This window comes from Lutjanus erythropterus, chromosome 23, assembly GCF_056507025.1.
Source record: "Lutjanus erythropterus isolate fLutEry1 chromosome 23, fLutEry1.hap2, whole genome shotgun sequence".
In the NCBI taxonomy this organism is placed as follows: Eukaryota; Metazoa; Chordata; class Actinopteri; order Lutjaniformes; family Lutjanidae; genus Lutjanus; species Lutjanus erythropterus.
In genome coordinates, this window is record NC_139339.1 from 5,096,066 (window position 1) to 5,110,760 (window position 14,695).

The window sequence follows — 14,695 nt, forward strand, 5'->3', positions numbered from 1 at the left end:
CATAATCCCTACTATGATGCACTGTTCATTGTCATTACTGCTTTATTACTTGTACATCAGTCTCAAATGACCCCCTCGTTACCTACATAGTGTCCTGCACGTAACATAATAAAAATGATTAAATGGAATCCATATTCAGGCTCTAAAGTCTGATATAAATTTCTTTCATTTGTTCTTTCTGTCGTCACGCTGCACGGTGACGATGTGGTCATTTGAGGCAGCACTGTTTTTGTTTTATAGCACTGTGGGTCTGTTAGCCATGGTAGGCTCTGCTAACTTAGTGGTTGTCATCTGCTTTGATTTTAAAGTTACTTTATTTGATCATCATTAATGCTTTGAAGTTTGGGCTTTTATACTTGTTACCCTCCCCCCTTTCCCCGAGTCCCCTTTTTCCCTTTTTCTGTCCTTTACTAATTTCTTTCGTTTGCTGTTCTTTTATCTGCGTCTGAGCTCTTGTCCCTCTGGATCTTTAAGTCACTCACATTTTCTTGGCACCTCCTTTCTTTCCTATTTTCCAGCTTCCTTTTTTTTTTTTTCCTTCTTGTCTTTTATATTAATCTTTCTTCTGCGTCTTTTTCTCCCCCCTCGCTCTCTAAGGAGATTAGGAAGACTTGTGATGGAATATTAACTCTTAGTGGCACTATATGGTCCCTGTACTTGCCTCTTAATAGGCTTACACATGGAACAAAAATATCTACACACACAGAAGCTTAAACATACATGCTCAAACTCTTGCCACACACTGGGTTGTCCGGTGAATGCAGTTATTTTTCCATCACTAGCCATACTAATCCCTGTCAAAAAAAGAGTATGTGTGTGTGTTTGTTTTCTGTGTAATTAGCAGCTGTTTGGTCGACCTCTATAAATGTCTGTCTCTCGTTCCTCTGCTCTGTCTTCGGCCATCTCTCAGTCTCCCTCTGGTACCACTCTGCCCTGTCTCTTACTGTGTTTGTTTCTCTGTGTGTGTGTGTGTGGATAAAGTCAAGTCAGAGCTGTCTGTAATGTGCACAGCTTTGTAGCCCGTAGCAACCTCGCTGATTAAGAGAGGGTTCAGGAAGTAACCGCTGTTGTTTTTTTTTAAGTAATTCAATAGGTTACTCTGTGTTATAGAGACAGTTTTGTTTGTTTCGGTAGTAATGGAAAGGAAGGAACTTGACTGGCAGAAAACTGCACACTCAGAGGTCAGAGTGATCATAACAGGAGTGAAACAGCTTTATTTCCTGCCAAACATTGACTCGTGTACATGTAAGAAAAAAAAGTTAGCACCATACCTAGAAACATAAAAATACAACAAAACATATTGGATGTTGTTTCACCTGTGCAGACCTTATAATGATGGAAATAGATGTCAGTTTATACAGCAAAGACCAACTTCCAAACACGATCCCTTTTTCCCAGCTTTGCACAAATTTATCACCACGTTGATTCAGTGAAAAAGTCAGTCTCTCCATATTTTGAACATCAGTCACAGTATCTATCAAGTCAGTCTTTGTTGGAGGTTCAGTCCGTAACTGTTTTCGTGCTTTCCTGCTGGCTGCTAATAATATTGTTAATAGATATCTGTCTTCTGCCAATAAATTAGCTGCAGTATTGCCCAAATAGATTGCAGAGAAAGAACAGTCAAATCTGTCACCAAAAATAATGTGTGTTGCCTATTAACTCCTGCTAATTGGTTTTAATATAGATATAAACTTGTTGTCTGGTAGGATTGTGAGTAACATTTAGTCTCTAAAATGCCTGAAATAGCAAAATATTCCAGTCAGTTTTTCGCAGAGGCTAAATTTCTTATGTCTTATGTTGTATATGTATGTATGTGTATGTATATATTCACATTTAAGTCAGTGGAAACAGTGGATAGAAGCAGCAAATCCTCACATTTAAGAAGCCGGAACCAGCAGTTGCTTGACATTTTTGCTTGAAAAATAACGATTAATCGATTATCAAAATAGCTGGCAACAGATTTTCAGTTGACTAATTAATGTACCTCTACTTGGAAAACAATGCAAGGAGCTTTAGAAAAGATGAAAATTAGACAAAATAAAGCAGCAAATATTTTATTGAGGTAGAAAACAGAGATATTAACAAACTGAGAGAGAACCACTGATAAGAATGCAGTTGGAGTTCATTTTAATTTGTACCCAAGTACCTCAAACTGTGATGATGATATTTTTTTCTATTATTTAGACCTGCTGGAGAGGCAAATGAGCCGACCAGTCAAACACTGAGGTGTCTTCACTTATTATGTTTGCTGTTTTTCACCTTCCTGTAATATTGGTAGCCTGACTTTGTCCACATGATTTGTCTTGAGTGCGTTTTCAGTCTTCTTACCATAGCCAACAGAAAAATGTGTGTTAAAGTTGGTCTTTTGTGCTCTGGCTTTAGCGTTGGGAGGATTTTACATGAAAAGATGAAGGCACACAAACACACGCCGGTCTTTGATTGTGGTTTGTGATTTCTTTCTGTAAAACCACCGTGAAGCAACGTTAGCAGCAGAAAAGACCAACTTTTCTTCTTTGTTCGAGTCCTTTTGCTTGTGTGTGTCTGTGTCTCTTCATGTCTCTACTTCCTCTGTTCTTCCGCTTGTGTTTCTCTTCTCTTTGCTCTTCTCCTCCTCCTTCCTCCCCCCACCCTCCCCCCCTCCTTACTGTGTTTGATAAGTGCTGCTTCTAACCATGCTCCACCTCACCTCCCCGCCCACCCACACACAAACCCCGCCCGGTGTGTTTGACTGTGCGTATGTGTCATGCTCGTATGTGTGTATGCTTGATTGTGTGTGTGCATTGGGCGGGGCACTCCTCCTGTTCCCCCCCCACCTCCTCCTCCCAGCCTAAACACTCCGGGCTCCCGCGCCTCCACTGCCTCGGCCGCTGCCGTCCTCTCCTCCTCCTCCTCCTCGCGTCCCCGCCACCACAAGTCCCTGTCCTCCTCCAATCATCCATGCCCCTCTGACCTGCACGCACCACGGCCCAGGCAAGTCTCTGTCTCACTCACACACGCACACACACACACACACACACACACACACACTCTCAAAGCTCCCTCAGCCCCTTTCAGCACGTACCACAAATCATCCTTCCCACAAGAACTCGATGGACTAGAAGGAAAAAGGAGAGATGAAGTGATTTGTTGGCTCTGAAACCTTCCACTGCCGCTAGATCAGAGGGACAGCAGCAACTTTTTTTTTTTTCTGGATAAAAACAACTTTTTGATGAGCTTTTATTCACACAGCAACAAATCCTGGCGCGCAGCAGTGACCCGATTGCCAATATTTTCCCCTTAAAAATCATGAAATCAATCAAAGAGTGGATTTTCCTCCCCAGAGAGATGGTGTTTTATTCAACACAAACTGCTGTGGCTGCCAACAGCCTTTTCACATACACATTAACATTCGCAAACATAACGTATCCCAAACTTGAACTGTTGCTGTATCTCATGAATTCTCAAATATTTTATATCTTCCTGGTTTAAAATTATCCTGCTGTACCACCAACTGTACTTAAAGACACGGTTCCTAGATGAACTGTGGTTGTATGAGGTTCTTATCCCTTGTCAGTGTATTATCTACAGTAGAAGGCGGTTGACACGCTTTCAGTTTGGAGAAGAGGAGAGGGTCACCAGCAAGGACGATAATCAGTGTACTGCTGTGGACAGGGTCTGCAACAAAACATATTGCATCCACGTAAAAAATAAACACTGTATTTAGAATATTTTCACCACTTTACCTTGCGGTCAGACAGCGTTTTCTGATGGGAAACTGCTGTTATATAGGCCAAATATCCCCCTCTCTCACTCAACCAGTCTCAATTGGGACACTGTGTCATTTTACCTCGCAGGACACAGGAGTTGCCGGACTACCGCTTCCTCAGTCGGTTCGTTTGCCTGTGTAATCATGTAACTTTGGTGTTTTTAAAAACTCAGGGGGAAACCCTGGGGAAACCAAACTGGCCTTTTTAAAACACCGAAGTGGCACAGTAAGAAAAAAATGGAACTGATCAAGGCAGCGGTAGAACGGCAACTCCCGTGGTCTGCGAGGTAAAATCACAGACGTTTCCAGTGGGGTCTGGTTGGTTTGGAGAGAGTGATATTTGGCTTATAAAACAGCAATATCCCATCAGAAAAGGCTGTCTGATGACAAAGTAAAGTGGTGAAAATATTCTTAGTCTAGCTTCCTACACCAGGACTCCTGCTGTTTCCCCAAACTGAGGGCGTATCGATCACCCTCTACTGTTTGTAGTGCACTGACTAATAATAAAAACCTAACACAACCCTACTTCAAATAATCCAAATTGTCCCTTTAATATAAATCTGAAGAAAGATGAAATGCACTGACAGTAAAAGTGTTTTGTTTTTTTTTAATGATGGGTGGCATGTGTACCGTTTCAGAGAGACATGCAGTTCAAAGGTGCTTTACAAATTGTTTTCCTCAGCCACAACAGGAAGTAAAGTTACCAATAATATAACCACAAAGACACAGTCTCATCTAAACATGAGAAATAGTTTGACTTACTATTGTGGGTGCTGTTCTGAATATCCACCTATATACACTGTATATTTACCACTATAACATCCCCATAGTGAGATGTCCAGCACTTCTAACACCAGTTATTATAGACTCACCAGTTACTTAGCAACAGTCAGGAAGTAGACTGTGGAGCCCAGAAAGCTGCACTCAAGCTAAACTCAGAGCGGAGACGTTGACATATCTTGTCTCTGGCCGATCACTCACTCTTCAAACCTCACATGTACCCAGTGGACCATAACTGAATAGTCAAGGCTTTGAGAACTGGATGAGCAGGTTTTTCGCTGTACTTTACCTCCACCGGCCACGCCAGAGATGTTTTTTGTTTTTTTTTTTAACTTGTTTTGTTTCCTGGCAGCAAAAACCAAAAAATAAATAAGAGAAGAGATGTTTATGGACCAGCAGGGATTATGTTTCCACACACAGAGGTCTCAACAGCTAATAAACCGTGTGCAGATCAGCCCTTTATGTTGTGTAGTGTAAGCCTTGATGTTGGCTGACTTGATAATGAGGTGTGCTGTACATCTGCCTTCTAGGTCAGAACAAGTAAAACACGTTGAATGACATGGTATTTCAGAGAAACGTTGTGTTGACATTACAGGTCAAGTCTTATACTTGTTTATATTATATTTATACTGGTGTCTCATGCATTTTAGTACATTTAAAGAGTAATCCAAAGATTATGGTAAGATCAAAACCTTAAAAGTATAAACGAATGTCTCCAGTGATACTGTTTATATTATATTATATTTAAAAGTAAGAAAAGAAAGAAAAATGTCTTAGCAGATATATCTGGAAATTCCCCTTTAGCTAGTTTTCTGGCCTAAAAATTGGCATCAATGAGAGTCTGTGCCAAATGTTGCTGTCCAGACGTTAAACTTATTATTTTATGCAAATTAGAGCTTGAAATTAAATGTTTCAATGACTGCATGCAAAGATGTCCTCCCTCTACATCGATGAAGCAAACAGCAATGCAGGCAGGATGACAGCTGAGCAATAAGCTTTCTGTTTTTTTGAATAAGTATAAATAAATATGACTAAAAATACAAATACAGACAAGAAGAAAAAGGGTCAACTATACTTAAAATGCTGCCCATAAAACTAAAAAATAAAAATAATAAGTTATTCTCATCATAATCATAAATCACAGTTGTAAAAATATTCTTAAAGTCTTGCCAAAACAGAAGTATTGAAGGAAAAGAACCACATTATTCAACACCCTAAATGACAGATGAAGACATTAAATGTTGAATATGGGTTTTGTTTGGGTACATACATACACATACACATGTACAGTTTCATAAAGTACCTCGAATCAACAAAATTACAGTTTTCGTCATCAGATTTTCAGGGCAAATTGTCCTTTAATAACTACTGATGCACCTGCCTCTCTGAGCCTCACTCACCTGCATAAAGTCCTCCTGTGCTGGTAGACTTTGCAGGTAGGTGGTTAAAAGAAGCAGTTTGCTTCATTAAAAAATATGTAATTAAAAAGGTGTTCTGGGGAGAACCAGACAAAATGCAGTTGTGTTTATGCATGTTTCTGTGAAAACACTGTATTAACTGTGATGTCGTCCCGCATTTGGTTTTCTGGCATGTTGTGTTTGTGGACAAAAGGATTTTCCCTGGCTTGTCCTTTCAAGTTTCCCACAGCCTCTTATTCTCAAAGGTGGTTAAGTGCTCTCTCTGTCTCTCGCACAGCCTCAGTCTGCTGTGTAAACCCACCTGAGTTATGAAGTTGCCTGGGAAAACCCCGTCTTAATCTATAAAGCGTTAACTACAGTGTGACGCCGAATGAAAAACTATGAGCCGACTGTGACTTGATGGTCATTTGTGTGGACTGTGTGTGTGTGTGTTTGTCGTCTTTGTGCTCACTTTGTGTGTGTTGCTTTGTTGTCCAGCTTGCCTGCTTGACAGCGTCTGTTTCGAGGGCTACTTTGATATTTTGAGGTTTTTTTCCCCCTCCTGACAGTCACAGTACAGGGTGGAAGGTCTGTGAATATGCTACCTTAAAAACAGTCCGAGTCTGAGCTGATGATGCCATTCGCACAGACGGAGACCCCCACCCTCTTCGTGACAGTTGTCTAGTGAAGAAAGCCCCCCCCCCCTGCAAATGTCAGGCTAAAATTCCAGCAGAGCAAATGTCAAGGTGGCCCTCTGGCTGTATGTGCTTTTGTCTGCTCTATGTTGAAGTCTCGTTCTGTTGCATGCGTCGTTCAGCAGTGAGCTTGGGCTGTTCAGAACCTGGTTGGGAACGCTGGAGAGAAGGTACCGCTCCAACACATAGACTGTGTACCCTAAGTGAGGAATTAGGCTCCTTTTTTTTTTTTTTTTTTTTTAATCAGAGCATATTCTGTGCCCCGAAGTCCCATCCATTCCTGTTTTTATCCAGCTGTCCCCAAACACCCCTCTGAAAAACTCCATTCTCATGAATTTACAGCACTTCTAACAGCATATTTTACTGCCATGAGTATTCACATAAAGTAATGAAGCAAACGATGCAGCACACAAGCGACTACACATTTGTATAAAGTAGAGGTGCAGTCTACTACATGCAAATCAGGCATGCCTCGCATGAAAATCATCGAGCTGCACCATGACGACACATCCACCTGCATCCACCTCTGTGTAACGCGCCTTCTTTAGATATTTACAGGCCGTCACTGCTTTTTTCCTTAAATCTGTAAATGACAACGGAAATGCTTTCGTACGTTGAAACAAATTGGAAAAAAATAAAGATATAAAGTCACTCTTAATCCACAGTCATCTTCATGATTATAATAACGTCACACTGGTCCCCACTAATCTGCCTGATCCAGCCTTTCTTTCCTTGCATCTGTATCCATAGGAGAGATGTGTGTTTTTTTTGTTTTTTTTTTTGGTATATTTCATCCCCGGTGCACAGCTTCAACACATCCGAATCAAATTAAAGGATGTGTTGAAGCTGTTCATCACAGAGCTAGACTGTGAACTTGACTGAAAAGCCTCTTTATTTTTGAGTGTTTAGTCCACTAGAGGCTCTACATGGGACATGGGGTTTTTCTTCCAATCCCTCAACAACACACGTGGTCCTTAAAGTGGAAATACATATCCCGTGTTTGTGTGCAGGTTTTGTCTTTGTGACTGCAGCTCAAACACTAAACCCACTCAGAAACACTATGGGGGGGAGTTCCAAAGTGGTGTGTTTCCACTTTAAGTAACTAAAATGACATCTACAGTTATTCAGCTACTCGTCTGTTTCTATAAACTACAAGATTACAGATAAGTTCTCTCTTTGTTGATAGGTAATTTTCCATAGCGACTAATACAAACCAGGTGCTGTAGGCTACGCGTTGGAAGTGATAGCATGTTTCTTTACAGCTCAGTTGAAAAAAAACAAACAAGCAAACAAAAAACAAATGAAGAGAGACACTGAATTTGTTGAGTGCGGGATAGAAAACAAACCGAGCTGTTTTTGGTTACTGGTGGGTAAAGCTTCAAGGTCAGTCAACACCAAGAACTATAACAGTAACTGTAACTTCAACAATGTGAGCATCGACGCTGATGAATGATAAAACTCGACGCCCGTAAGACTAGTAAATACAGCCTTTAACATTTTCATATGATGACAACATTTGTGTTGTGTGAAATCCCAGTCCCATGTCAGGCCTCTACATTGGATTGTCCATTAGTATTAAGTTCTCTATTTACTCTGTTATCTGTATTTCGTACACTCTGTATTTGTCTCTCAGTATGTGTTTTGTGTTTTTTGCTTTTGCCGTTTCTGTTTGTTGTGTTTACAGTCTGCTGCAGGTGTACTGATGCCACACACTGGCATGGAAGATGCACACGCGTACAAAGCAAATGCAGGCTTTTAGCTCAGTGAATAGACACAGTGTGCAAGTGTTGGTGTGTCTTTGTCTGTGTGTGTGTGTGTGTGTGTGTGAGAGAGAGAGAGAGCTGGAGGTTTGTGATGCTTTGCCCTACGGACAAGGCAAAGCGGATTAAGTGTGTGTGTTTGTGTCACTGACCTGATGTGGCCTTAAATATTGACTTGGCTGACTTGTGGGATTATGTGAAACATCAGGGCGAGCAGACGTTGATCAGACATAGATACTTGTATGACCTTAACGCCGAGGTAAGTAGCACATCAGAAGGACGTGATTTTCTGCCATTAGTGTTTGTCTAACTGAGTGTTTCTCTCCTCTTCACTCCCATCCCCTCCTTTTATACTTTTCTTTCCTCTTCTCTCTTCTCGCATCACCTCCTACACCTCGCTGTGTTCATCTACATCGTCTCTCCTTTCCTCTTTCATACTTTCTTGCTTTCTCTTCTCCTGTCCAATCTCCGTCACCCTGAATACTTCTTCATTTTCACCTCCTCTTCTCTGCCTCTTCTCTCATCACACCTTCCAACCTCTCATCCTTCTCCAATCTTTTTCGCACCTCTTCTTTCTACACCCTCCCCTCCTCTGTATCACATTTTCTTTACCATCCCTCCTTCCTCTCTTCCTCCCATCTCTCCTTCTCCTCCTGTAGCGCCCCACCTCAGCGGGCGCCCGGTGCCTCCCCGTCTGCCCACAACATCAGCAGCGCTGCTGTGTCAGACCGTCCCAACTTCTCCCGAGGGGTGGGCATCCGCAGCACATTCCACGCAGGCCAGCAGCGGGGTGCCCGGGACCAGCAGGGCTCCGCCTACCCCGGCGGGCCCGCGTCCCCGTCGCTGTCACATGGCAACAGCCAGGCCCGGAGGACACACGGTGCCACCGGGATTTTCAGCAAGTTCACATCCAAGTTTGTACGCAGGTGAGTAAAACGAGAGGCAGGAGCATGGGAAAATGGAAAGGGCGGGAAGCAGCGAGACTGATATGACAGGAAGAAGAAACTTTGTAGCTTGTGGTAGCAGCTGTTCTGCTTATTATCCATCTACTTTGCAGAAAAAGAGTACAGTTTAGTATTGAGGTTTGAGCCTGAAACAGAAAATGACTAGGTTTTTCGTTACAAGTCATTTCATGTGCTCGTTTCCTCTCAGGGGCGACACACTGTACGTCCATGTCATCAGCGAATATTTCTTTAAAGGGGCTGGTCTCATCTCATCCCTATCACTAGACTTGCGCTGATCTGTAACTCCGCTGAGAGTAGAAAGGGAACAGCTGTGTCTTCTCTATAATTTCGTTCGGAGCGGTGGTGACTGAGGAGTAATTTTGGTTTTGGTTCCACGTCTGGCCCAGTTTTCATCTCAGTCCTCCGGTGCAGGTTGCAGCACTAAAAAAACTGCTCTCGCGGGTACCTGGTCGTAATGAAAGCTAAACTTGTTTTATTTATATATATATATTTTTTTTTAATTTTCTCTGGAAGTGGAAGCTAGCTTTGATCCAGCTCTGCTGTGTAAATACAGTGAGGTGAAGACAGCACTTTGTGGTCATGAGTGGAAGGAAAGGATTGGAGGGAAAAGCCTGCAGAGTAAAAAACTGTAGTTTCTACCAACTCTTTCAGTACAGTGTGTTGTGGCAACTAGACTTGCTGATTTTGGCATTTGACCAAAAAAAAACAAGAATTTGATGAGACTTTATGCCTAATTAAGACTAATCTTATTCTAAATTCCTTAAAAAGACCAAAACCAACAATGTGCAAGTCCATCCCTCACTGCTTTTTGACTTATCTGTCCTGTCTGTGACACTCAAGTTGCAAGCACACTGGTTTCTGCCAAATCTATGTATAATAAATCATTTAATTTCATTCGTCGTTTCACAGAAGAAAGGGTGCGTCATTTCTGAGGATGTAGGAAATCTATTTGACCTACTTTTTAACCAGTCTGTTGGTTGATGAAGAGAAAAAATCTGCAAATTATCTCTGTGTTAACGAAATCAGCCACAGTGCACTGACGGCACTGTACCAGGTGACGTAAATGGGTGCTAATCAAAGTTAGACTATGTCGCCAAGCATATTAATTCCTGCAGTTTGACTATTTCTTTTTTACACAGGACTATATAGAATCAGAGAGAAAAACGATATAACAGCAACTCTAACCCTATCTGAGCCAGTGCTGCTGTAATGTTATGAAGTTCCACAAAAAGCAACATGAAAAAAAGTCTGCGTCATCTGACCTACTGCTCTCTTTATTTAGGTGCTTCGAATGAGGCTTAACGTTCACACGGTTTCTCCTGACCGTCCCTCAATGTTACAACATTAGTCCATCATCGCCCCGGGGGTCGGTGTTATAATTACCGTCTAATTAAACACTTTTATTCTTATGAAAGTAACGCCAGCATTTGTTCAACCAATGAGAAGACAAGGGCGTATTGACTAATCACCAGTGTCAGCACTATTTATTTCCATAAACAGCTGGATGCTGTAGTTTTTTTTAGCTAACATTACTCTGATGGACTAATATGTTTATACTGCATATTTGGGATTGAATCAAAATAAACTACAGTACCCATGATAATCAAAATGAAGGAGTATGTTACCCACGGCAACCATGTGGGTCATTGATATGTTTGTTGATAGTATTTGGACAACAGTTGTGCTCTGTGGCACAAGATACCTCAGGCTTTGGCTACACAGATGATAATTTTATTGTTGGTTTTGAACTTTTCATGGGACTTAATGGCAGTGGGAAAAATTATATGCATCCTTTAAATGACATTAGTAAAATATAACTTATTACAGATAGACCGGTTGTGGGGAAATTCTTAAGGAAAGTGATGAATTATGTCACATAACAAAACAAGAAAAATATTTTTTTTAGCCAGATACTGAAGATATCATTCACAAAATTGTCAGTGTTTGCTCTAAATTATGCATGAAGGGCAGTGAAGTCTGTACGCAGCTGAGTCAGAAAGAGAAAAATAAAAGAGGAGCAGTGAGGCTGACCGGAATATTATAATCGGAGGCCGCCGTCGTAATGGAGGATGTGGAGGAGAGGAGGTGACAGGAGGTGAGGGGGGTTTAAAGGTGGAAAGGACCGAGAAGAAAAAAAGGTCCAGGGTTGAGCAATGGAAGGAGGAGCAGCTGAGAGGGCAGGTGAGGTTGAGATTTTCGTCATGGCTGCGGTGTCGCCGACCAGGGCAGGAGGGTCATCGCAAACGCAGGTGTCGGATTGTGCGCGAGGAGAGAAGGAAAAGAAAGGAAGAATCGAGCGTACGGTTGTATTTGTGGTGACTTTGTTAGCTTAAAAAAAGACAAGAAGAAACTGAGAATGATCAAGTGTCTCGCCCGCATGTGTGGGTGTTGGTGTAGAGTTGAGGTGTGTGTGTGTGCGTGTGTGTATGTGTGTGTAAGAGAGGCGGAGGTACAGCCACACTCCAGGCCTCCCACTCAGAGATACTGTAGCTCCGTGGCGACAGTATCCATGGTTACACCGGAGATATCACTTTTCCCTCAACTATAAATACCGCTAGTGGGGACACCTTGACACACACGCATGCACAGACGCTCACACACACACACACACACGCAACTTGGCGTGCTGGTAGGAAGTAAAGGTGGTGGAGACAGCGAGATTGTGTTGCATTTGTACACTTTGACCAAACACACACACACTCATATACGCTGAAGCCGTGTGTTTTATTAACATATCATATAACCTCACCTCTGCACTTTCCCGCTCGGTCTGGAGAGTGATATTCCTCTGTCCTTCAAACACATCGGTGTGTGTGTGTGTGTGTGTGTGTGTGTGTGTGTGTGTGTGTGTGTGTGTGTGTGTGTGTGTGTGTGTGTGTGTGTGTGTGCGTGTGTGTAAAGCAGATTAAGTTTCTCAATGTGTGTTAGAGATTAAGTTGTTGCTTAACCTGTGCTTTTTCATTTGAAATGTGTCTTTGTGTGTGTGTATTTTATCACGTTTGAACTTTTCACCTCACAAACGCTTCTTTTCAGGATCACCCAGCCAGGACTGCTCTGTATGTGGAGGAGCGCTTCATTTCATGTGGGAGGGGTCGGGGAGGAGGGGACGGGGGGGATTGACTGTGTTCAAACAGGGTCTTTTTAATGGAATTTTCCCACTGAGCTCATTAAATCCCTCCGAGGTGCTCATTTAATAATGTCTGTCCACACACTCACACCAGTAATTCCCACATTTAATCACATTCAGATTGAAAGTCGACACTGATTTTTCTTTTTTTTTTTTGTTGTTTATTCTTTTGGTTGTTTAATGTTGGTTGTGCTTTGCTGCTTCAATCCCAAGTGAGCCTGGTTCATGTTGCTTTAAAGAGGTAGTTTGGATTAAGTGAAGTGGGGTTGTGTGAGGTACTTTTTGATAATCGGTGTGTTAGCTGCGGTAGATGACGCCACCAGTTAGGAGAAGCAGAGAGCGACACCAGTATGGAAGCTAAGCAGTTTACTTCTCTGGACAGAGTCAGCAACAAAATGCATTTTAGCCACTTAAAAGAGGTCCACCTAAAAAAAATACTGCCAAGAGTATTTACACCACTTTATCAGAAAAGGACTGGAACCACTGTTATATAAGCCAAATGTCACTCACCAAACCAACCAAACTCCATAGGCAAATCAGTAATTTTACCTTGCAAAACATGGGAGTTGCCGGATTATCGCTGCCTTGTTCTGTCAGTTTGTTTGTGTTACTGTGTGACTTTGGTGTTTTAAAAGAAGAGTTTGGATTCAACAAAGACCCACATTAACACAAAAAAACTAAAAGAACTGAGGCAGCAGTTGATCGACAACTCCTGTGTTCTGTGAGGTAAAATTAATGATTTTGCTTATGGAGTTTGGTTGGTGTGAAAACTGCAACATCTGGCTAATATAACAGTATTTCCCCATCAGAAAGGCCTATCTGACAACAAGGTAAAGCTGTGAAAATACTCTTTAAATATTTTGGCTGACCCTGTCCATAGTAATACATTAGCTTCCATGCTTGTTGACCGCCATCTACTGCAGCTAATACACCGACTATCTACACTCACCTCATACAACCCCACTTCAAATAATCTGGACTGTCTCCTTAAAGTTTGCTACTCAGAGGGCAGCTTGTCTTTTACAGGAAAGTCATGAATCTATACGTTTTTATACATACGTTTGTTTCTCTTTCTTTCTTTCTTTATCCCTCTTTTTGTTTTTGTAGAAATCTCTCGTTCAGGTTTCCGAGAAGGTAGGCAACACCCCCAACGTTAAATATATAACCCCTTGATATATATCCGTATATTCTCTTCTTCATATATATTTTACATATATATATATTTCCTTCCCCTTTTGGTGTTTCGTGCAGCTTTTTGTTGAAATCTTCCTTTTGTGCCTTGAGCCTTATCTTTTCTCCTCTTTTTTTTTTTTTCTGTGGTTGGCCCCCTTTTTTGAGCCTTCTGGTTTTGAGTGCCGTGTTTTGGCCCATTTGTATTTATGTTTTTTTAATTTTTTTTACTAACTCCTCCCCCTCACCCAGCCACCCACTCACTTAACTCACTCACTCCATCATCATGCGGCACAATAACACCTCACCCCACTTCCTCTTCGTCCCTCCATCGTCCCCTCCCATCCACCTCTCCCTCATCCTCACCCCCACCCCCCCTTTTTTCCATTTATTTACCAGGTAGAGTGTATGTGAGCTCGTATTGCCCTGTAGCGTCCCAGATTTAGGTCGAGTCTTAATGGTGCGATAGATCAAACTACTCCCTTCCTTTGCTGCTTAACCCTTTCTGAGCTTCAGATGCAGGTGATGTTGTTGTTCTTTTGAGCTTAACAGAGATCTTCCTCTCCAAATATTGAAAACTGCTGTGGTCATGGTACAAAAAGTCACTAATTTCCTCATTTCCATGAGAGAGAAAAGAAGCACAGAGATGGACAGAATGATGTCTGTTTTTAAAGGAATAGTTATGATTATTTTAAGTGGTGTTTTATGACGTACTTATTTACAGTCAGCGTATTACATACAGAAGATTAGCGTTGAGATGCCTGTAGTTTGGAGAAGCAGAGAGGAGTATCAGTGTTCGAGGAAGCTAAGCAATGTACTGCTGTGGGCCGCAGCAAAATATATTTTAGCCATCAAGTGTACGCTATATTTACAATGTTTTCAACACTGCTTTGCTGTCAGACACCCTCTTCCGACAGGAAGCCGCTGTTATTTGAGCCAAATAATTTTCCCCAAACCAAACTGCACTGGCGAAATCATTAATTTTACCTCGTAGGACGCGGGACCTGCTATTATACCGCTGCCTTGACCTGTTAGTTTGTTCGTGTGACTTCACCG

General features: G+C 41.9%; 1 protein-coding gene across 9 annotated transcripts in view; it reads left to right on the forward strand.

Annotated features, from left to right (window-relative positions):
• mark2b (MAP/microtubule affinity-regulating kinase 2b) overlaps window positions 1-14,695 on the forward strand; it is a 70,152-nt gene that overhangs the window by 46,814 nt on the left and 8,643 nt on the right. For 5 of the 9 annotated variants that reach the window (XM_084712458.1, XM_084712453.1, XM_084712455.1 and 2 more), the window contains exons 16-18: window positions 2,827-2,970; window positions 9,037-9,303; window positions 13,577-13,603. In XM_084712458.1, the coding sequence (XP_084568584.1) occupies window positions 2,827-2,970; window positions 9,037-9,303; window positions 13,577-13,603 (438 nt within the window). The remainder of the gene's footprint in view (window positions 1-2,826; window positions 2,971-9,036; window positions 9,304-13,576; window positions 13,604-14,695) is intronic. The other 4 variants (XM_084712456.1, XM_084712457.1, XM_084712460.1 and 1 more) reach the window with 2 other exon arrangements.